Below are 22,787 nucleotides of genomic sequence, written 5' to 3'. Positions count from 1 at the left end.
AATAGCCTACCAACCAAAAAAAGTCCAGGACCAGATGGATTCACAGCCGAATTCTACCAGAGGTACAAAGAGGAGCTGGTACTATTCCTTCTGAAACTATTCCAATCAATAGAAAAAGAGGGAATCCTCCCTAACTCATTTTATGAGGCCAACATCATCCTGATACCAAAGCCTGGCAGAGACACAACAAAAAAAGAGATTTTTAGACCAATATCCCTGATGAACACTAATGCGAAAATCCTCAATAAAGGCCGGGAGCAGTGGCTCACGCCTGTAATCCGAGCACTCTGGGAGGCCTAGACGGGCGGATCACGAGGTCAGGAGATGGAGACCATTCTGGCTAACATGGTGAAACCCCCTCTCTACTAAAAAATACAAACAATGAGCCGGGGTGGCGGGCGCCTGTAGTCCCAGCTACTCGGGTGGCTGAGGCAGAAGAATGGCGTGAACCTGGAAGGCGGAGGTTGCAGTGAGCCGAGATCATGCCACTGCACTCCAGCCTGGGCAACAGAGCGAGACTCTGTCTCAAAAAAAAAAAAAAAAAAAAAAGGAAAATCTCAATAAAATACTGGTAAACCCAATCCAGTAGCACATCAAAAAGCTTATCCACCATGATCAAGTCAGCTTCATCCCTGGGATGCAAGGCTGGTTCAACATACACAAATCAATAAATGTAATCCATCACATAAACAGAACCAACAACAAAACCCACATGATTATCTCAATAGATGCAGAAAAGGCCTTTGACAAAATTCAACAGCCCTTCATGCTAAAAACTCTCAATACACTAGGTACTGATGGAACGTATCTCAAAATAATAAGAACTATTTATGACAAACCCACAGCCAATATCATACTGAATGGGCAAAAACTGGAAGCATTCCCTTTGAGAACTGGCACAAGACAAGGATGCCCTCTCTCACCACTCCTATTCAACATAGTGTTGGAAGTTCTGGCCAGGGCAATCAGGCAAGAGAAAGAAAGAAAGGGTATTCAATTAAGAAAAGAGGAAGTCAAATTGTCACTGTTTGCAGATGACATGATTGTATATTTAGAAAACCCCATCGTTTCAGCCCAAAATCTCCTTCAGCAACTTCAGCAAAGTCTCAGGATACAAAATCAATGAGCAAAAATCACAAGCATTCTTACACACCAATAACAGACAAACAGAGACCAAATTATGAGTGAACTCCCATTCACAACTGCTACAAAGGGAATAAAATACCTAGGAATCCAACTTACAAGGGATGTGAAGGACCTCTTCAAGGAGAACTACAAACCACTGCTCAATGAAATAAAAGAGGACACAAACAAATGGAAGAACATTCCATGCTCATGAATAGGAAGAATCAATATCGTGAAAATGGCCATACTGCTCAAGGTAATTTATAGATTCAATGCCATCGCCATCAAGCTGCCAATGACTTTCCTCACAGAATTGGAAAAAACTACTTTAAAGTTCATATGGAACAAAAAAGGAGCCCACATAGCCAAGACAATCCTATGCAAAAAGAACAAACCTGGAGGCATCATGCTAGTTGACTTCAAACTATACTAAAAGGCTACAGTAACCAAAACAGCTTGGTACTGGTACCAAAACAGATATATAGACCAATGGAACAGAACAGAGGCCTCAGAAATAACACCACACATCTACAACCATCTGATATTTGACAAACCTGACAAAAACAAGAAATAGGGAAAGGATTCCCGGCAAGGATTCCCTATTTAATAAATAGTGCTGGGAACACTGGCTAGCCATATGTAGAAAGCTGAAACTGGATCCCTTCCTTACACCTTAGACAAAAATTAATTCAAGATGGATTAAAGACTTAAATGTTAGACCTAAAATCATAAAAACCATAGAAGAAAACTTAGGCAATACCATTTAGGACATAGGCATGGGCAAAGACTTCATGACTAAAACACCAAAAGCAATGGCAACAAAAGCCAAAATAGACAAATGGGATGTAATTAAACTAAAGAGCTTCTGCACATCAAAACAAACTACCATCAGAGTGAACAGGCAACCTACAGGATGGGAGAAAATTTTTGCAATCTACCCATCTGACAAAGGGCCAATATCCAGAATCTACAAAGAGCTTAAATTTACAAGAAAAACACAAACAACCCCATCAAGAAGTGGGCAAAGGATATGAACAGACACGTCACAAAAGAAGACATTTATACAGCCAGCAGACACATGAAAACATGCTCATCATCACTGGTCATCAGAGAAATGCAAACCAAAACCACAATGAGATACCATCTCACACCAGTTAGAATGGTGATCATTAAAAAGTCAGGAAACAACAGATACTGGAGAGGATGTGGAGAAATAGGAATGCTTTTACACTGTTGGTGGCAGTGCAAATTAGTTCAACCATTGTGGAAGACAGTGTGGTGTTTCCTCAAGGATCCAGAACTAGAAATACCATTTGACCCAGTGATCCCATTATGGGTATATATACCAAAGGATTATAAATCATGCTAGTATAAAGACACATGCACACATATGTTTATTGTGGCACTACTCACAACAGCAATGACTTGGAACCAGCCCAAATGTCCATCAATGATAGACTGGATTAAGAAAATGTGGCACATATACACCATGGAATACTATGCAGCCATAAAAAAGGATGAGTTCATGTCCTTTGCTGGGATATGGATGAAGCTGGAAACCATCATTCTCAGCAAACTATCACAAGGACAGAAAACCAAACACCGCATGTTCTCACTCATAGGTAGGAACTGAACAATAAGACTACTTGGACACAGGGCAGGGAACATCACACATGGGGCCTGTCAGGGGGTAGGGGGTTGGGGGAAGGATAGCATTAGGAGAAATACCTAATGTAAATGACGAGTTGATGGGTGCAGCAATCCAACATGGCACATGTATACATATGTAACAAATCTGCACGTTGTGCACATGTACCCTAGAACTTAAAGTATAATAATTTAAAAAAAAAAAAAAAAAGATGTCACCTCGCAGCCACTGGCCTCATTAATCCTAATCGGAGTATTTTCTTTCCCATATCACATCTTAAAAGGGAGGCCTTACTTTTGCTCCTACAGGACTACTGCTTTGCTGTATCTTCTCTGAGAAACACATCCATAATGAAGGTGTGTGCCACCTCAGGTGAAGCGAGAAGAGAGAAGCAAGTTAGCCCAACCTCCTCCTTCCTGCTGGGGAACATTCCAACCACTGATTCCTGGAGGGAAAAGGAGAGAACAAGACAACATTCTGTTTCAAACTAGAGACAGAGATGAGTGTCCCCTCCTTCTAAAAAGAAGTGTGACATCTTCATAAAGGGGAACGGCTGTCAGAGCCCCTCACTTGTACAAGGTCCAGTGCAGGAAGCTAGAATGTGGCCACTGAGAGCTCATCACTTCAGTCCACGGACAGACAATGCCAGGCAAAGTGCCCTTCTCCCAAACACCTCAGTAGAGTCTGGCTATCCAAGGAATGCCAAGTAATGTTTCTTAGAACTTTCTTTGGAATCCTGAAATGGTGGCCTGAGCCTTGGATTATAAAAGAGGATTCCCCTATTTCTCATCACCTCATGCCTCATGCTTGGCTTCCTCTGCAGGACTGGGCCAGAAGATCAGATGGAAAGAGAAGGATTCACCTGAGGCAGCACACACCTTCATTATGGATATATTTCTTAGAGAAAATACAGCAAAGCAGGAGTTCTGTAGGAACAAAAATAAAGCCTCCCTTTCAGAATTCAAAGATGTGATATGGGAAAGAAAATACCCAGATTAGGATTAGTGAGGCCAAGAGCTCAGAGGTCATTTCTCTTCACAGGTGTCAGTTTAGCCTTGATTATGCTGGGGCAACCCAGCTCGACCTTGTCCTTCCATGGACCTGCGGTGTCCATGTTTCCACCAGTTGTTTGTTTCTCTATTTACTTTTAGGACAAAAAAAGTCCCCAGCTTTTATTTTGTGGTAGACCTCTCAGAAACCCATCAGCATGCCTGTGAGCTTAGCTTATGCTGCTCCTCTGCATGGAATACCTTCTCTCTCCTCTCCACGGTGACTGCCTCCTCTTCCTTCAAGGCCTAGTTGAACTGCACCCTCTGTGAAACCTCCTCCCTCTCTCCAGGAAAGGTGAGTCACTTCCACAGCACCTGTTTCTGCTCTCATCCTCACACTCAGCACCCTGTAGGACCCCACGAGCCCCTGGAGGCCCAGCAGGCAGTCTGGAATGGAAGATGGGTTTGAGTGATTTATCATGCTGCCACTGGCCCTGAGGCCTTATCTGTAAAACAGCATTCTTCTCGCCTACCTCAGAGCCACTGTGAGGCTCAAACAAAACCCCAGGGTTAAAGTGGGAGCGGTAACTTGTAAAAGAACCCCCAGGTGTCACCTCATTCATTGATTTCCTCATTCACAAGGCACCAAATGCCAGTCACTACCAGGCAGAAGCTGACAAAGACACAGTGCTGACCTTCAAGGAGCCCACCATCTAGGGTGGGAGACAGGAGCAAGCAAAAAGTCACAGAAATGCGTTTCCACTCTGATGAGGGCCAGCCCAGAGCACCAATGCAGGCTGCTGGCTCAGGGAAGCCTGCCCCAACTAGGAGATCCCTAAGCTGACTTCAAAAGGCCCCAGAAGAGTGAGTAAAACAGAGGGCATGGTGTCCTGAAAGACATCCCATGGCCAGGGGTAGGAAGGACAAAGCAATGGCACAGAGCCACAGAGCCAGCATGTTTTTATAACTGTGACAAGTTGTGTCACAGCAAGTGTGAAGCAAGATCGGGAGCAAAGTTGAGAACATGTGGCGCCTGTGTGCCAAGCTAGGGAGTTACAACGGGGGAAAGATGGTGGAGCCCCCAGAAGTTGGAAGCAGGAGTGAGTGTTGCGATTGGAAAGATCACCTTGGCTGCAGTGTGGGGAAGAGATTTTGGACAAGTCTAAGGCTCCAGGCACGGCGGGTAGGGGGAATGACAAGAGCAAATCAGAGACGAGAACTACATTTGACCCTTGAACAATGTGGGGGTTGGGGCACTGAGCCCCAAAGTCAAAAATCCACATATAACTTTTGACTCACCTAAAACTTTACCAATATAACTTGCTGTTGGCTGGAAGCCTCACCAATAATGTAAACAGCTGATTAACAAATATTTTCTGCGTTACATCCATTACATATTGTGTTCCAGCAATAAATTAAGCTAGAGAAAAGAAAATGTTACTATGAAATCGTAAGGAAGAGAAAATATATTTACTAGTCATTGAGTGAAAGCGGGTCATCATGGTCTCCATTCTTATGGTCTTCACACTGAGTAGGCTGAGAAGGAAGATGAGGAGGAGTTGATCTAGCAGCTCAGGGGTAGCAGAGATGAGAAAAAACCTGCCTGTAAGTGAACTCACAAGGTTCAAACCCATGTTGTTCAGGGGTCAACTGTAATACTGCCTGAAGACCTGCTCAACATCAGGCCACTTTACATATAAGTACCTCATCCCATTGAGATGCAAAAGTATCCCATCAGGTAGACAGTACTGGCCTCACTCGACAAATAAGAAACAGGCTCAGAGAGGTTAAGCGACTTGCCCAAGGTCACACAGCCTGCACATAGCCTGGGCAGAACTTGTGTTTGTCCCTTGTACTCTGTCAGGCTTCCGATCTGCAGGCTGACGGACAGGGAAGCAAAATGTGGAGGGACATTAAGTTAGAAGGGTTAGCAGGGGCAAAACTGGGCAGAGGGATCACAGGCCAGCCTAAGGAGCCCTTTACAGTCCAGGCTCTGAAGGTTTAAGAGCAGGGAGATGCCGTGACCAGAGCTGTTCACTATGAAGATTAACCTGGCAGAGCAGGGAGGACTAGCTAGGTGAGAGGTGGGAAACAGGGGAACTACTCATCAGTTGTCTGACCAAGATTTACTGAGCACCTAATATGTGCCCCTCTCTGTTCCAGGTCCTGGAGTACCAGTAGTGAATACAACCAAGATGCCCGCCCTCAGATAGCCTGCCTTCTAGCGGAGGGACAACAAAGAGCAAAATAAACAAGCAAAATATACAGTAGGTCAGAAGGTGATAAGGACTATTGGAAAAAAAAGCAGAAAAAAAAGCAGAGCAAGGTGGGTGGCCTGTTTGTATTGGGGGCTGCAGTACTTAAATAGGGTGCTTAAGAGGAGGCAGACAGAGAGGACAACTGGGACAAAGATGAGAGGCAGGAGTGTGGCTGGCACATGAGGTTCAACCACAAAGCCAGTGTTCTGGGGCTGAGAGAAGAGTTGTGGAGTGATGGGAGGGGACACGTCGTGCCAAGCTTTGGAGACCATGATGAGAACTCTGGCTCGTACTACTTGGGGGGATGATGATGACCCAAAAATTAGGAGTCTGTTCACTGCTGAAGAGGGCAAAGGGCAGAAGCTCCATTTAAAAGGTTCTAATAAGCCTCGGGCCTTTCTCTGCCTGAGAAACTTACTTTCTGCCCTCTACTTCCCTAGATTACTGCCCCAGTGCCTGGAGGAAAATCAGGTGAAGGCTAAAAGCCACGTAGACAGCTAAAGAGGGCAAACTGGACCTCCAGCTCCACTTCTGCAGGTCTGTCTCAGTCCACACAGCCCTTGCACACGCTCCCTTTTAATTCTCCAAGCATACCTCTCACTTCCAAAACTCCTGTGACTCTGCTGATGAGGGCGTCTCGGCCTGGAATGCTCCTCCTTATCTGCACTGTGTGGGTGTCAAAAAGAGTATATTTTGATGACCTCTCCCCGCCCCTCTTGCTTGCTCACATCCCCTTCACTCCTTTCAAAGTCCGTTCCCGAAGCCCCCAGTTCACCGTCCTGGGCTGTTTTTAGCCAGGTAAGACCTGAAGTGATCCTCTCTTGGAACCTGGTCTGGGGCCTACACATCTGGGTCAGTCTGGGGATGCTCTCGAAGGGCCACCCTCAAAGAGCGAGCCTCGGCTGGATTCAGTTCCTAGGTCCCAGCCGTCCGACCTCTGCCACAACGCTCAGCAGACCCCTTCCCCTCTCCGGGTCTCAGTTGCCCCGTGAGTACAGTCCCTGCTCCAACACGCAAGGTCAATCGTCTCTGGCTGCTCTGATGCACTCGGTCCCTAACTCAGCCTTAGGTCAGCCCGGGAAAACACCCGACCCGGGCGGCCCCGCAGCTCCTCACCCTCCCGCCCTGCCCAGTCGCTGACACAGGGTGGCCTCCAAGGGCAAGGCCACGACTCTTACCCGTCCGCAGGTGCCCCACTGGCTGGCCTCAGCTCGCAAGCAGGCTGCACCCACCGAACTCCAGCCCCGGAACGCCACCCTTTACTCCCCTCCCGCGTGAGCCGAGAATCAGCCGAGCTTCTTCTACCAAGAGGATTGGCCCAGCTCGGCGTCGGCTCAGCCAATTGGCGCTCACGGCTTGATCTTGCCCAATAAAGACAGGTCTCTGTCCCCAGCGTGCCCCTCCCCGCGCTGGGCCTGGGCTTTGCCAGGTTAGTCCCACCCTCTTCGGCCCTGCACCAGTAGGGAGCGGCGGCGGCGAGCGGACGCCCAATGGGGAGCGGGGCTGTGCGCGGGGAACGGCGCCGAATCAGTGTACACGTCGGTTGCCTAACAACCGGCAGTGGACTCCTTTGGCTATGGTGAGTGCTGCCGGTCTGTCGCGCCCCACGCCCAGAGGCTGAGCCCTTCCCAGGCCCCAGCTCGGCCACGCCGCCTCTCCTGCGCCTTTCTCGGCTTTGACGCACCAGTCCTTCCTTTGAGCTCTTTCCCGGAAGAGTAGGGTACAGACGCTAACCAACCTACTGGGCCTGTGCTTTGCTGCTGCCTCCCCTTCACCCACAACAGGCCCACACCCGCCCCTCGGGCTCCCCTGGCCTTCCCTGATCACCTCGGTGAACCTCCCTGTGCAAAAAAGACTCGAATCCCTCACAGGCCCCTGACTTTTTCAGACCTTGGCCCCCTGGCCGCCTCATTCTGCCAAAATTTCCACACAGAGCTGGGAGAAGGTGTATTGTGTTCTATTAAAGTGTTTTTTACAATTTAAATTTAGGGGCATTCAGGGGATGCTGTAGCTTCTTGGAGAAGGCACGAAGGTGTCAGATGGATTGAGTTTTATTACTCGATACTGACACAATATACATCTTAACAACTTGCTAATATTTGGCCAAATCTAGAAGTAATTGGGAAGTCAGAGTGCTTACTGGGAAGCGGAGTACTGGGAGTGGGCATTGTAAGGCAGTTTCCAGAACCAGGATCCCCACATTCGGGAAGAGCTGATTATCTCTACTTATTTGCAGTCATTTTCTTGACTAGCTCTCTTTTGGGATGATTTTCAGTAAGAGGTATCCTTACTGAACAAGTGATCTCCCTGCTTCTAGAAACGACAGTAAAGAAAAGGGAGGGATAGAAGTTCATGGAAAGATTCATTGTTCTTGCCAGTAAACCCTGTTATCTTTCTTGTTAAGCAAAGCTTTGGAATTGGTTGCTATAAAATTCTTTAAAACTACATATGGGTGTCTGTAACTATGTTATGTAAATATGGACTGTACGATATATTATTGTGCTTGTGTATTGCATAACGTATGAAGGCCTCCAACTTTAAGAAGACAAACATGGCATCAAGTTCCCAGAGAAAAAGAATGAGTCCTAAGCCTGAGCTTACTGAAGAGCAGAAGCAGGAGATCCGGGAAGCTTTTGATCTTTTCGATGCGGATGGAACTGGCACCATAGATGTTAAAGAACTTAAGGCAAGCTCTATGCATTCCTGCCGTACTGCCCTTCCTTTCCTCTGCCTCTTCCTTGTCATCTCCCTATCACCTCTCTACCCCTTTTGCCCTCTTCTCCCTGCAATAAGTAACAGGGGAGGTTGTACTGTGCTCTGTTTTCCTGTCTTTACTTAGAGTATTATTAAATAAAATTGATTGCAAATGTCAATTAGATCAATGTTATAGTGTTCCCCAATCATATTAACATGACCACATCAGATGCTGGCTTAATGCTCTCAACACTGTTATTTTTGCTGCTGCTAGTTCAGATGTGCTTATTGAGACAATCCTGTTTTCATTATAGGTGGCAATGAGGGCCCTGGGCTTTGAACCTAAGAAAGAAGAAATTAAGAAAATGATAAGTGAAATTGACAAAGAAGGGACAGGAAAAATGAACTTTGGTGACTTTTTAACTGTGATGACCCAGAAAATGGTGAGTAGCTAAGACAATTAGCATGGTATGGCGCCCCAGTCATCTGCAGAGGCCCATGGCATCTGCCTGTTAAAACAGTCATGTGACCACAGAGCAGTCCAGGTAGCAGCTGCATCAGGAGGCCTGCCCTCCCATCATGTTACCTTGGGCTCCCAAAACAAGCCCTTGTACTTCTTTCTCAAGACTTCCAAGCAGATACCTCGTCCCACAGAATTCCAAACCAGTTAGGAAATAGATATGGGATAGGGAGAGATATAGGGATAGGGAGCAAACGTCACCTTGGATGGAGTGCCTGGCTTGACTGGTGTTTCTCTGAGGCCAAAATGGGCTTCCTGACACTTGCTGCAAGTCTAGACTCGAGTTACATTGTTAAAAAGGAAAGGGTGACCTGACCGGGCAGTGGCAGGGCTACAGGACATGAGTAACCATGGTGTCCCCTACTCATGTGTTTTATGTTCTATTTGGTAAGTCTGAGAAAGATACCAAAGAAGAAATCCTGAAAGCTTTCAAGCTCTTTGATGATGATGAAACTGGGAAGATTTCGTTCAAAAATCTGAAACGCGTGGCCAAGGAGTTGGGTGAGAACCTGACTGATGAGGAGCTGCAGGTTTGTAATGCATCACACTGGAACTTAAGATTCCCACCTTTGGGCCCTCTGTGACTTTTCTGTTACATTTTCCCTAGTGTGAGCACTTCTTTGAAGGAAAGCCAGTGTACTTTGTCCCTCTGTGGACAACTTAATTCTCCTTTAATAGTCAGACAAACCTATGAACCCTGCTTCCAGAAAAATGCACATATGCACAGTTTTGCCTACTATTTTACATTCCAGGAATCCCTCTAGTCAAGGTAATCTTCAAGCTCCCTCCCAGGTGATAATGTTTGACAAAGTATGAGTTGGTTTTCAAATAAGTTTTCAGGAACCAAGCTATTATCAGGAGTGGCATACTGGCATTGGGTGGACTACAATTATCTATTCACATAGTGTTATTAAAAGTCTATTGCTTGCCAGGCACAGTGGCTCATGCATGTAATCCCAGTACTTTAGGAGGCTGAGGCAGGAGGATCGCTTGGGGCCAATAATTTGAGACTAGTGTGGGCAGCATAGAGACCCCGTCTCTAAAAAAAGTCATATTACTTAGTCACCTTTTGGCATTAGTTTATAAATTAATCTAACCTGAATCTTTACTGTCATATAGGAAATGATTGATGAAGCTGATCGAGATGGAGATGGAGAGGTCAGTGAGCAAGAGTTCCTGCGCATCATGAAAAAGACCAGCCTCTATTAAGATCAGTGTCTTCTTTTTCTACTGCAAGCACATGTAACTAGATTTAGTGCCTGCCATTGTGTGAAATCTGGCTTTTGAGAATACAAACTTTTCCCCCACTGACCTCCCTTTATCACTTTAATAGTGACCTTGAGTCTATTTTAGCTGTTTGGAAGTGTTCTTTGATATTACAGTTCTTTGTAAAATGACCTGCGAATTACCCTAATTCTCAAAAGCAAAACAAGAGCACATTAGCGTGAAGAAAAGGATCTTAAAGCTTTGAGCACCTGCCATTTTGCCTTGCATTGTTTCCCTCTTATCATGCATTTCCACATATCCACAAACACAGGACGACTTTAGACAAGCACATGTTACACTTGTGTCACCACAAGCAGTCATTCTTGAGTGGCTCCAGTTTTTATTTGACACTTGAGTTTAGTTTTCTCTTTAATAAAACCCAGTGAAGTCTTGCACTGGCATTTGGATGTGTTAATGCTATTTGTTTTGTCTTAAAAATAAAACCTTTCTCAGTTTGAACTTGTGTTCTCTAAGGATGAGTTCTTTAGCTTTGCTTATGAGTTCCTCTTCTCAACTATTGTGTTGAAGGCAGCCTGTTAGACACAAAACTCCTTACCAGCCTATGGACAGAAATGAATAATCCTTTGCTACTTTCCTGGCGTGAATTGTTTTTTGCCTTGGGAACCTGCTGGTTTGTAAAACTAGCAGAAATTTTATATTAGCTAAGCCTAAATGATGCTCTAAAAATAGTTTTGGCAAAGTGTAAGACTGGAAAAGAGTCTTGTTAGTAATTTGTGCTTGAATAAAATGGGGAGAGCCAGGCTAATCCAACACTAGGATGGATTCAGCCAACCTCTCATGAATTTATTTGCTTATGGTGTCTCATCGACTCTTGGAGGTGGGTTGGGCTGAGGGACCCTGTCCAGCCATCTTCCTGGCCTTGCACGGGATTACCTGTGAGAGAAATCCTGGTAGATGACATGAAAGTCTCTGCTCCAGGTTGAGAGTGGGGAGACAGAAGGGGTAAGGGAGAATAGAAAATGAACAATGATGGAATGCTCATTTGTTCACGTGGAGACAGAGAAAACAGATTTTCAAACTTCTGGGGGTAGGCTAGTCCCCTGGGGATAGGGTTGCACTGATTTAGCTAATAAAAAGAAAGCCTAGGTAAATTTGTATTTCAGGTCAACAATGCATTTTTTTTTTTTAGTATGAATATATCCCATTTGGATTTTTTGTTTATTCATTGTTGATCTTAAATGCAAATTTACCTGAGCATCCTGTATTGCCACTGGTAACCCTACCTGGGGAGCACGTTACAGAGGCCAGAAGCCTGGCCCTGGGTCTCATGCCTGGACCCTGACATCCTGTAGGACTTGGGGGCCCAGGAATATGAACTTTACCATATCCCGCAGAGGAGTCTCATGCAGAGGGACTGCTCCTTAAGAAACACTTGGGGGAAGAGCCCAGACTAGCCCCATCACTGGGTTCTCACACACATACTCACCCACTTCCGCGCCGGGCAATTTGGGCCAAGCTACTTCTCTAGGTGCCTGGAGTTTCATGTCTGCGTGATGGGGAGAAGAGTTGTGCCTACTCAGAATCACTGGAGGTGAAATACAAACTTGCAGAAAGGACCTGGCTTGAAGGTGTTCAAGAACAAGAGGATTCAGAAGTGTTCAGTCTCACTCCCATTCCTTTGCTATAGTTATCACATAAGCTTTGTTGTTAAATGTGGGTCCATGAAGCTTTTATCATTACTGTCCCCAAAGTCTGTTGATAGCATTTCCTAAGAGGATTTGACCTTTGTCGTATTGTGATTTTCTAATAAGAGGCATATGATTGGATAAAAGACATAATATTAGAAAGGAGTGAAAAGACTGGGCCCTGCCTCCGATTTTACTGTTAACTGTAACCCTGGAAACACTCATTTGAAAAAAAGTTAATTAAATGAGATCATGTCCTTTGCAGGGACATGGATGGAGCTGGAAGCCATTATTCTCAGCAAACAAACCCAGGAACAGAAAACCAAACACTGCATGTTCTCACTCATGAGTGGGAGCTGAACAAAGAGAACACATAGATACAGGGAAGGGAACAACACACACAGGGGCCTGCTGGTGGCAGCAGGGGTTGGTGGGGGGAGGGAGAGCATCAGGATAAATAGCTAATACATGTGGGGCTTAATACCTAGGTGATGGGTTGATAGGTGCAGCAAACCACCATGGCACACATTTACCTATGCAACCAGCACATCCTGCACATGTATCCCGGAACTTAGGAAAAAAAAAAAAAAAAAGAGAACAGTTTCAGGGATAAGGAAAAAAAAAGTTAATCAAAAAGAAGTTTTAAAATTGACATTGTATATATTTATGGTATACAATATGATTTGAAACATGTATGCATTGTCGAATGGCTAAATTAAGCTAATGGACTATCCTGGACACATTCTTATCTCCTCCTGCTTAATATTCCCACAAATGAAATCTCTCAGGAATCTCTTGAGAGAGGACAGAGAGTGGCAAGTAATAGGTTATCCCTGAGGATAAAAACAAACATAAGGTGTTCACCATAGCTATGCCTGGCAGCCATTCTAAGATAGGTGTGCAGTTGTTTAGTGGAAGGGATGGGGACAGAGAGGGAGCATGAGTCAGTGGGGCTGAACCAGAGAGCTGCAAGGGGATCAGGAAGATGGGGAAGGAGAGGGAGCTGGGCTCAGTTCATGTGGAGGCAGAAAAGAGTCCTGAAGGCGGGAGAGGATGTGGATGGAGAAGTAACTGAGGTCAGTTCACGTGGGGCTGGACCAAGAGGTGGTGGGAAATTGCAGAAGATAGGGACAGAGAAGTAAAAGAGATCTTCCCATGGGGTGTCCTGGAGAGGTGCAGGGGAGAGGGGGTAGGGGGAAGGGAGTGAGAGAGAGCAGGGATCAGTTCATGTGAGGATGTAACTGAGTTTTCGTGGGAGTATCGGTGGGTGGGTTTGTAGAGTTAGTGGCTTATTCATGTGGACAATAGAGTTGTGGGGGAGGGAGGGGAAATGTTGACAGTTCATGTGGGGCTGGCCCAGGGAGCTGGAGGGGGATGGAGTGGCGATGGACACTTAGAGGGAGCAGAGGTCAGTTCATGTAGGGTGTATCAAGAGATGCAGAAGGTTGAATGGGATGGCATGGGAGAGGCATTCGAGGCCAGCTCCTGTGCAGCTGCACTGGAGAGATGTAGAGAGTCAGAGAGGGAAAGGAAAAGCCACTGAGGACAGCTTATGTGTGGCCGTATCTGCAGAGGTAGCCGGAGTATGGGGCAAGGGAAAGGAGAGGGAATGGAGCTTAGTTCATGTGTGGCTGGACCAGAGATGTATGGTGGGGAAGGGGAAGGAAAGGAGATGGAGCTGAGTTCATGTCATGGAGGGCTGGACCAGAGAGACGTAGGAAGAGTGACTGGGTAAGTTTTAAGGGGTGTGGAGGTGCCATATGATTGGATAAAGACATATACTATTGGAGAGGAGTGAAAAGACTGGGCCCTGCCTCCCATTTTGTTGTTAGGGAGGGAGAGGCAGGGTAAGTGAGTTCAAATGCCAGTCGCGTACAGAGCTGCAGGGGACAGGCAGGGAGACAGAGGTAGCAGGGGTCAGCCCCTGTGGGTGGACCAGAGAGACGTAGGAGGAGTGGAGTGGGTTTGGAATGGAGAGGTAACAGAGGTCAGTTCATGTGGGACTGGAGCAGAAGGACACTGGGGAGATCAGAAGTAAAGGGGCTGAGGTCAGTTCATGCAGCGCAGGATGGAGCAATATAGGGAGGTGGTGGGGAAGGGGCAGGAGTGAAAGCAGAGGGCAGTTCATGTGGGGCTGGACCAGAGAAATGTCGGTTGTATGTGGGGATTGGGCTGGAGAGAGGGCAAAAGTTCATTCATGTGCAACTGCGGCAGAGAGCAGTAGTGCAATGGGGGGAGGCAGGGCACAGGAGAGAGCAGAGAGCAGTTCATGTGGGGTTGGACTGGAGAGCTGCAGGAGGGTGGAGGTGGAATTTTGAACTAGAGAGGCCAGAGATTGCTTCATGTGAGGCTGAACTAAAAAATTCAGTCAGAGTTGGAGAAAAAGGGGAGGAAGAGGGAGCAGGGGTTCCTTCATGTGGGGCTGGATCAGAGGGATGTCGGAGGGAATGCAGGCCAGTTTCCTAAGGATGGACCAGAGAGCTGGAGGGGAGGAAGGGTAGGGGGAGGGAGAATACTCAGTTACTGTTTGGTCTTGTGGGCCTCCTTAATAACTTAGGGTTGTGCTAAATTGCCTTGAAAAAACTGTCCAGTAGATTCGTCTTTTCTTTACTCCCAAGTGTTAGAACTACTGTGAACAGTAGAATTTGTTGCTCAACCTTGATATAACGAAATGATTTAAGAAAGGATGTGGTTCAGTTTCTGTCTCTGTAAGACATGGAACAGCTGCTGGGACAGATTTTTTTAAGTTCTATGATGACCGGGAAGAGAAGAAAGAACACGTTTAACCATTTTTCTTGTTTAACCACCTCTTTAGGAAGTCTAGGAGTTAGACCGTTAGGTTAGACCCAGTTATCTCAGGGACCACGTGGCTCCCCACCATACACTGGGAGAAATTTCCTTAAAGTTCAATCTGGCTTTTGAGAATGCTGATCTTTCAAATGCAACCTCAAGTGCCAGGATGTCTGACTGTCATTGGGCCAACCCCAAAACTCGATCTTAGAGCAGCTCTTCCCTCGAGGGACTCCTGCTTTCAAGGATGACTGTATTCCAGGGCTGCTCAACTTTATTTTATGTTTTTGTCACACCTTTGAATACAGTGCAGGAGCTACCCTTTTTTGAGCTCCCCCATCACCATTAGTGAGAAGTATCTTACAGCAGGTTGCTCCTTTCTCCACTCCATGTCTCATGACCTGCTTAGTTCATTGTCCTACATGCTGGAAGCTGCTGGAATGGCCACATCTTCAGTTGTAGCAAAAGTAGTGCATCTGCGTCAACTGCAGCTGTGCCATGCTGGGACATGTCGGACCCATTTCCTGACCCAAATCTCTGTCAGCAGCCCCCCAAATTCTTATGTGGGTTTCTGGACTCATTTCGAAGAACATCGCCATCAGCACTTGCTGTATCTGGAGCTAAAGTTACCCTCATTTCCAGCTTTTTGCTGCGGCCTCCCAGTCCTCCGGTCTTCCAAGCCTCTCCTTAACCACCACCTTTTGCCTTTATCTTTCTGATTGCGTCGGTTTACAGGATTGATGTCATTTTCATTTTCTTTTTTGTCTTTGCCTCATATGTCACCCAGACTTTCCCTACAGTATTCACACCCATCCACCCCTTCCTTTTTCATTTCTGAAGCCACCACCTCAACTCAAATTCAGATTGCTGAAATGTCCTCCTAGTTGATTTCCCTGTCCTGTCTTTTCCCAAGACATTCTGCAGTACTGTCTTTGTCATGCCATTATTTTGCTCAGGGAAGAGACCTAGCCTTTCGATTCAGTCACCCCTGGTTCAAATCCCAACTCTTCAACCCAGCAGCTGTGGTTTTGGGGGAAAGGACTCAACCTTCTCAAGCCTCAGTTTGCTCATCTAGAAAACAAGGGTGCAGTAAGGACAAAGACAGCGAACAAAAGCTAGTATAGAGCCTGATGCCTCTTTGCCACTGATGATGGCTGTTCATTAATTAGCCTGTTTTTCTTTTTTCCCCTGACTTGGACACCGTGTCCTTAATAAGTGTCTATGTGTGTTTCCCTTCATATAAAGTTAGTTGCTATATATATATTATACTCATGTCTCTCTCATTGTCCCTACTGAAATATTGTCCCCCCATCTTATCCCAAATCTGTGTTCTTCTCCTTGTGAAACTCCTCCTCAGAGCTCCCTCCTTCCAGAAAACTTGTTTTCAAATAGAGGACTGCTTCCCAGCTGGAATTCTGGAAGACAGCAGTCTTGCAGATATGTCCCTTGCCACTAGGTGGGGTGCCAGGACAGAGAGGTTCTGAGGCAGTGCCACTAAATCACCTTGAGTTCAGCAGTGGTTTAAACTGGATCTTCCTAGTGCCCCAAGAGGGCTGTGGTCTCATCTAGCCTTGGAGTGTGATGGAGAGAATGCCACAGTGGGAAGAATCCTGGTGGGGCTGTGGACCCCTTGGAAAAGGCCACCAGGTGTGGACACTGATGGAAAGACAGGTCATTTGAATGGATGCCCTATGAAGTCTAGTTATAAGTGAACAAAATGATACATTTGCATTTTTGAGTGTGAGCGATCAAGATTGCTTACCTGCTACGTGGGCTCATTGAGACTCCCTAACTACATTGAACACTTCTCAATGGAAGAGCGCAGGGTGCCTTTGATGTCATCATAGCCGGGCTTTGTGCCTGGTACAATGCTCCATCCATCCATCATCAGGCTTATTCATTTACTAAGTTTGTTGATCCTATAGCAAGGATTTATTAACTCATTAAAAATGTCTAGTATTCTGTGGCTCTTTTACTTCCTGACCATTATCCCTTGTTATGAGTTGAATTGTGACCCCTAAAATTCATATGTTGGTGTCTTAACTGCTAGGACGTCAGAAGGTGAACTTATCTGGGGGTATGGTCCTTGTGGAGGTAATCAAGTTAGAGCGAGTTCACAACAGTAGGCCTTAATCCAATACAACCAGTATTTCCTTATATTGAATAAATATACAAATAAATACTGGAAATATATATATATGAAGAAATACTGGGAATATATAAATATACAAATAAACACTAGGAATATATAAATATTTCCAGTATTATAGTGCAAAATATAGAAATATTTCCAGTATTTATTTCCTTATAAAAGGAGAAATTTGGACACAGACACAGACACTTGCAGAGGGAAGATGATGTGAAGGGACACAGGGCAAAGACAGTCATCTTCATGCCAAGGAGAGAGGCCTGGAACACATCCTTTCTTCACAGCCCTCAGAAGGAACCCACCCCGCTGACATCTTGATCTTTGACTTCTAGCCTCCAGAACTGCAAGACCATGCACTTGTGTTGTTTAACTCCTCAGTCCGTGGGTACTTTGTAACTGAAGCCACAGGAAGCTCATACATCCTCTCTCTTACTGAAGAATTTTCTCTGTTCCCCTAAGTGTCTCAACCAGAAGTGCACACAGTAATGTTGATGAAACAAAACCTGAACTTGGAATCTATGCTGCAGAACTCATGACTTCATGGACACTGGATGTGGCCTCTCCTGAGAGATCCATGAGCCCCTGGGTGTGTGCAGCATTGCTATCAGAAAGCTTTCTTCTCAACTTGGAGACTGAACTTGAACATGCATGTAAAGCCATCTCCTTGTGAGATGTTGGATGCGGAAAAATATTTGTGCAATCCCTCTTACAAATAGATCCAGAAGGTAAACCAATGATTAAAACTGAGTCAGCAAACCATGGGAATGATGAATAAGCAGAGGCAGGGTGACAGAGCCTCCAGGTGTCGTTGGTGGTGGGATTTTCACTTCTAACCTACTATATGTAGTCTAAGAGAAATGTTTTCAGGGTGAACGGGGTTATCTGAAAGACAGACGCCAACCTCATAAGAGGCATCGTGGGGTAGCAGTAAAATGTCTCTAAAGCTGAACTTCTGGGGTTCCATCACTGGCTCCGCCCCTACTAGTGACTAGTACAAAATGAGTGATCTCTAGCAAGTTACCCAAAGCCCCAGTACCTCGTTTGTCTCATCTGTCAAGAGTGAAGGTGGTATTAATATAATCTACTTCAAGGGCAGTTGTGAAGATTAAATAAGCTACACGGCAGTCATGCAATACATATTTGTTGAATGAATACACTCAGAATTTGGCTGCAATCCTCAACTCTAGGGTTAAAGAGTTACATCACTAATCCAAGTGCTACAATTGAGGGGTATACCCTTAGAACAGGGGTTTCTAACCTGGGGCACTTGGATTTCAGGTGTCCATGAATTGCCTGGAGGAGGATTCCTGAAATTTCCTTAAATTCCCGGAAATAATGCACATGTGGCAATTTTCATCAGATTTGTTCAAAGAGTTCACAAGCCCAAAAAGATTCAGACCCACTGCTCTAGATTTGGACATCATTTGGGGGGCATGGAGAAAAATATGCAAACCCATAGTATTGTGCCCTAGCAGTGTGTGTGTGTGTGTGTGTGTGTGTGTGTGTGTGCACGCACGCGCGCGCGTGTGTTTGGGGGTGGGGACTGGTTTAGAGATCCTCTGTCCATACAGACATTGCCTGAGATCAGCCTGCTTCCTGGCCCTTCTGGATTTTTTTCAGTGAGGCAGCTCTAGCATTATTTTTATGCCATGCCTGAGGGCATGAGGCTGCTGCTTCCTTGCTGCTTTGGGGCCTGGAGATCTCTATGACGCTTTCTCTGTCACTATCTAGACATCCCCCGCAATCAATCGCTCCTTGGAGCCTCTGGGATCTAGCAACTTCACCAGCTGTCTGGATTTCCCGGTCTCTCTCCTGTCTCTCCTCCAACTTTTCTTTAGCTTGAAGATCAATCTTCTGGAAGGAAAAATGCCAACAAAAGAGGATTTATTTTCTTCCAAGAAATTGCTCTCACACTTCCTTACACTCACTAAAAGGCATTTTACTTATCTGTCTTCAGCATTTTCTTAAAGCCTCAATTCATTTTCAGCTTTAGCTTTTCCCAAATTAAGTATTCGTTAGGATCCACACCATTTCATATGTGCTTTTTATCCATCACTGGATCTGTCCCCTCCTTCTATCTTTTGCATTTATTCATTTATCCACTCACTCAGCAAATACTTAGCACCTATTCTGATCCAGGCCTTGCAGAGAAAAAATAAAGTCCCTGGCCTCGTGGAATTTACATTCTAGTGAAGAAGACAGGAAACAAGCTCAAACAAATAAAGGGAGGTAAGGAGGTGGAAAGGGATGGAGGGGGTGCTATTTTGGGGAGAGTGGTCAGGGAAGGCCTTGCCATGAAGTCCTGTAAGGATCTGGGAAAGAGTGCCCAAGCAGATGGAACAGCAAGTGCAAAGGCCATGAAACAGCAAAAGGCTTGGCAGAAGTGAGGAACAGTGAAGAAGCATGTGTGGTGGCAGCAGGAGGCAGGCGGTGAGTCAGGCCTCATAAACCCCATAAGGTAAGGGTATGTTCTCTGGGGGATGAGGAGTCATCACAAGGTTCTGAGCAGGAAAGAAACCCGAATAGCATTGCCACTGCATTCTCTTTCTCTCCAGTTTGGTCTACACACCTTTTTTTTTTTTTTTTTTCCTTAATCTTTCTTGCTTAGAATTTTAACTGCCTATAATGCCCATCAAGACAATTGCTCAATGCACCAGAGCTTCCTGCTATGGGTTCAGGCTCCCTAAAAGGCCCATATGGCTAGTGTGATAGTTAATTTTATGTGTCAACTGGACTGGGCCACGGAGTGCCCAGACATTTGGTCAAACATCATTCCCAGTGTGTCTGTGAGGGTGTTTTTGGATGAGATTAGCATTTGAGTTAGGAGACTGGGTAAAGATTGCCCCCCATTATGTGGGTGGGCCTCATCCAGGTAGTTAAAGGCCTGAGTAGAAAAAAAAGGCCTACTCTCCCCCAAGTAAGAGAGAATCCCTCCTGTCTGAAGGCCTTCAAACTAGGACATTGGCTTTTTCCTGCCTTTGGACTCAAACTGCAGCATCGGCTTTTCTGGAGTCTTGAGCCTGCTGGGCTTTGGACTGGAACTACGTCATCAGCTCTCCTGGGTCTCAGGCCTTCGAATTCAGACTGGAAATACATTATCATCTCTCCTGGATCTCCAGCTGCCAACTCACCCTGCAGATCTTGAAATTTGCCAGTCTCCATAACAGTGTTAGTTCCTTATAACCAACCTGTATATATTTATATATAATATAGACATAGATTTATATTTATAATCTAAATATATATGTTTAAATATGTACATTTATATGTATTATGTTACTCCTTACAAATGTATCTATCTTTCCTATTGGCTGCTGCTCTGGAGAACCCTGACTAACACAGGCAGCAGAGGGCGATCTCTCACCAAATACTGGCTGTTTCCCACGTTCGTCCTATTGGATGGTTGTTTGCTCCGAAGGGGTGAAAAATTTTTCTCATTCCTTTTTTTTTTTTTCCAGACAAAAGAAGGTAATTTCGGAGAAAGAGAGAAGCATAAAGAGTTGTTGGTATATGTGATAGGAGAAGTTCAGCTCAGATCAGGCCTGAGATGACCTAGGCAATGCATTCTACATGAGGCAGACACCAAAGTTCTTCTGGTAGTGACTTCACCCAAAACAGCATACTCTTCCTGGAAATCAAAGACCACGTTATAGCCAGCAGTATAAGCTAAGGGCAAAATTTTAGAAGTGGAACTTCTCTAACAGAAAAAAAAGAAATAGTGGAACAGTTGGAAAGGAGGAAAACTGACAGTGACAGAATGGCTGTTTCCATTATGCATAATCTTGCATTCACACACCTATAAGAATACAAATGCAAAACAAAACAAAACAAAACAAAACAAAAAAACCAGAATGATACAATGGACTTTGGGGACTTGGGGGGATGAGTGGGAGAGGGTCAAGGGATAAAAGACAACAAATATGGTGCAGTGTATACTGCTTGGGTGATGGGTGCACCAGGTTCTCACAAATCTTCACTAAAGAACTTACTCATGTAACCAAATACCTCCTGTACCCCGATAACTTATGGAAAAATAAAATAAAATAAAATAAAAAAGAAATCTGTGCTTGCCCAGGTATTTTCCTCTGTAAGTTTTATAGTTTTGTTTTCCATGTTTAGTGTCTATTTCATCTTAATTTTTTGGTGGGTGGCAAAATTTCCTTCTCACCCCATACGGAGACTCATTTGTTCCAGCATCACTTATTGAATAGTTTACCTTTTTCCAACTGATTTATAAATATCTAAAAATTCTGCCATAGATAAAAATCCATATATGCAAAAAAAAAAAAAAAAAAAAAAAGAACACAAATGCAAAGAACAAGGTCAGGAAAGATGCATACCAAATTTTTAACAGTGATTTTCTCTGGAGAGGGGAAGGAGCTTGGACATGGCTACAGTGAAGTAGATTTTTAAATTCTGTTCTGGGTTTGAATTTGTCAGAACAAAATTGTATTCATATATAACATTTATACTTAAAAATGTTCTTAATACAGCTTCACACATGCTAGGACACACTAGGATGGCTATAATAAAAAATAAGGAAAATAACAAGTGTTGGCAAGTATGTGGAATAATTGGAACCCGGATTCATTGCTGATGGGAATGTAAAATGGTGCAGTCACCTTGGGAAACAGGGTGGCAGTTCCTCAGAAGTTTAAGCATAGAATTATGATCTAGCAATCACACTTCAAGATATAGATTCAAAAGAATTGAAAACAGGGACTTGAAAAGATATTTGTACACCAATGTTCATAGCAACATTATTCATTATAGCCAAAAGTAGAAACCCAAGTGCATCAACAGATGAGTGGATAAACAAGATATGGTCTAGCCATACAATGGAATATTATTCAGCCATGAAAAGGGATGGAGCTCTCATACATGCTATAACATGGATGTACTATTAAAAACTATGTTTCCTGATAAAAACCAGACACAGAGGACAAATATTATGTGATTCCACTTATATGAGGTACCTAGAATAGGCAAATTCTAGAGACAGAAAGTAGAATAGAGGTTACTGGAAGCTGGGGTGAAGGGGAAAGAGGAGTTACTGTTTAATGGGCATAGAGTTTTTATTGATAGTGACAATTCTGGGGTATAGATAGTGGTAAAAGTTACACAACATTGTAAATGTATTTAATGCCACGGAATTAGCAACAAATTGTTAAATCGATGAGGATTGTGTTATATATTTTTTACTTAAGAGAAAGGGATGTTATACTATTACATCCAGTTGCACCCTTCCACAGAGGGAAGAACAGTGGATTCCAGGATCTAGAGAGGGGAAGCCTCGGTTTTATGGGTAGCGGGCTTGCATGAAGCAGCAAATGCTACAGAAGTTTCTCACAGCTGGAATATAAGAAGACATGAGGATCAGCTGTCATCCAGCTCACAGTAAACTTTGCGAGTGAATGGACTGGTTTTATCTTTGCTCATCATTGCAACCTTAGTTTCTAGCACGGTGTCTAGTGCCTGTAGGCACTCGATAAACATTTGATGAATGAAAGAATTCATGCATGAATCTGTGACTTCCTAGTAATCCATTAAAAAAAACCCATCTATCCCATCAGTTTGGGCTGCATTGTCAATCATTTGATGCATAATTAGAAGAACAAGCCCAGAATGCAAATATTTGGTTGTCATTAGCATAGAGATAGTGTATTAGTTGGGCCAGGTTAATTGCCTCATCAAATAATTTC

General features: G+C 44.8%; 2 protein-coding genes across 5 annotated transcripts in view; one reads left to right on the top strand and one right to left on the bottom strand.

The window, feature by feature from the left end:
- The window catches only part of NSDHL (NAD(P) dependent steroid dehydrogenase-like), a 35,615-nt gene extending 28,266 nt beyond the window's left edge, over positions 1-7,349 (bottom strand). Inside the window, exons 1-2 of one of the 3 annotated variants that reach the window (XM_025373263.1) lie at positions 7,199-7,349; positions 6,615-6,681 (exon numbers count right to left, since the gene is read on the bottom strand). The gene's annotated coding sequence lies outside the window, so the exon portion shown is untranslated. Of the gene's footprint in view, positions 1-6,614; positions 6,687-7,198 lie in introns of all 3 variants that reach the window. The other 2 variants (XM_025373262.1, XM_025373261.1) reach the window with 2 other exon arrangements.
- Positions 7,350-7,513: 164 nt separating this feature from the next.
- CETN2 (centrin 2) lies at positions 7,514-17,595 on the top strand. Of its 2 annotated transcripts, XM_025373171.1 has the most exons (6): positions 7,538-7,599; positions 8,548-8,706; positions 9,029-9,157; positions 9,627-9,764; positions 10,354-10,392; positions 17,545-17,595. In XM_025373171.1, exons 1-6 carry the CDS (start codon positions 7,597-7,599, stop codon positions 17,569-17,571), a joined length of 495 nt encoding a protein of 164 aa, XP_025228956.1. In that variant the 5' UTR covers positions 7,538-7,596; the 3' UTR covers positions 17,572-17,595. The 2 variants fall into 2 exon arrangements, with proteins under 2 accessions (XP_025228957.1, XP_025228956.1); XM_025373172.1 differs by lacking the exon at positions 17,545-17,595 and having other exon boundaries at positions 7,514-7,599; positions 10,354-10,964.
- The last annotated feature ends 5,192 nt before the right edge of the window (positions 17,596-22,787 follow it).

The sequence above is a fragment of the Theropithecus gelada genome, chromosome X, assembly GCF_003255815.1.
Source record: "Theropithecus gelada isolate Dixy chromosome X, Tgel_1.0, whole genome shotgun sequence".
NCBI classification, from domain to species: Eukaryota; Metazoa; Chordata; class Mammalia; order Primates; family Cercopithecidae; genus Theropithecus; species Theropithecus gelada.
The sequence above is the reverse complement of the archived record's forward strand: the minus strand, read 5'-3'. Positions and strand labels throughout refer to the sequence as shown.

What these genes read in the sequence shown, in the direction of transcription:
- CETN2 (XM_025373172.1), top strand. An exon ending in TAGATGTTAAAGAACTTAAG is followed by an intron (nt 8,707 to 9,028) that starts GCAAGCTCTATG and finishes TTTTCATTATAG; the next exon opens with GTGGCAATGAGGGCCCTGGG. An exon ending in TGACTGATGAGGAGCTGCAG is followed by an intron (nt 9,765 to 10,353) that starts GTTTGTAATGCA and finishes ACTGTCATATAG; the next exon opens with GAAATGATTGATGAAGCTGA.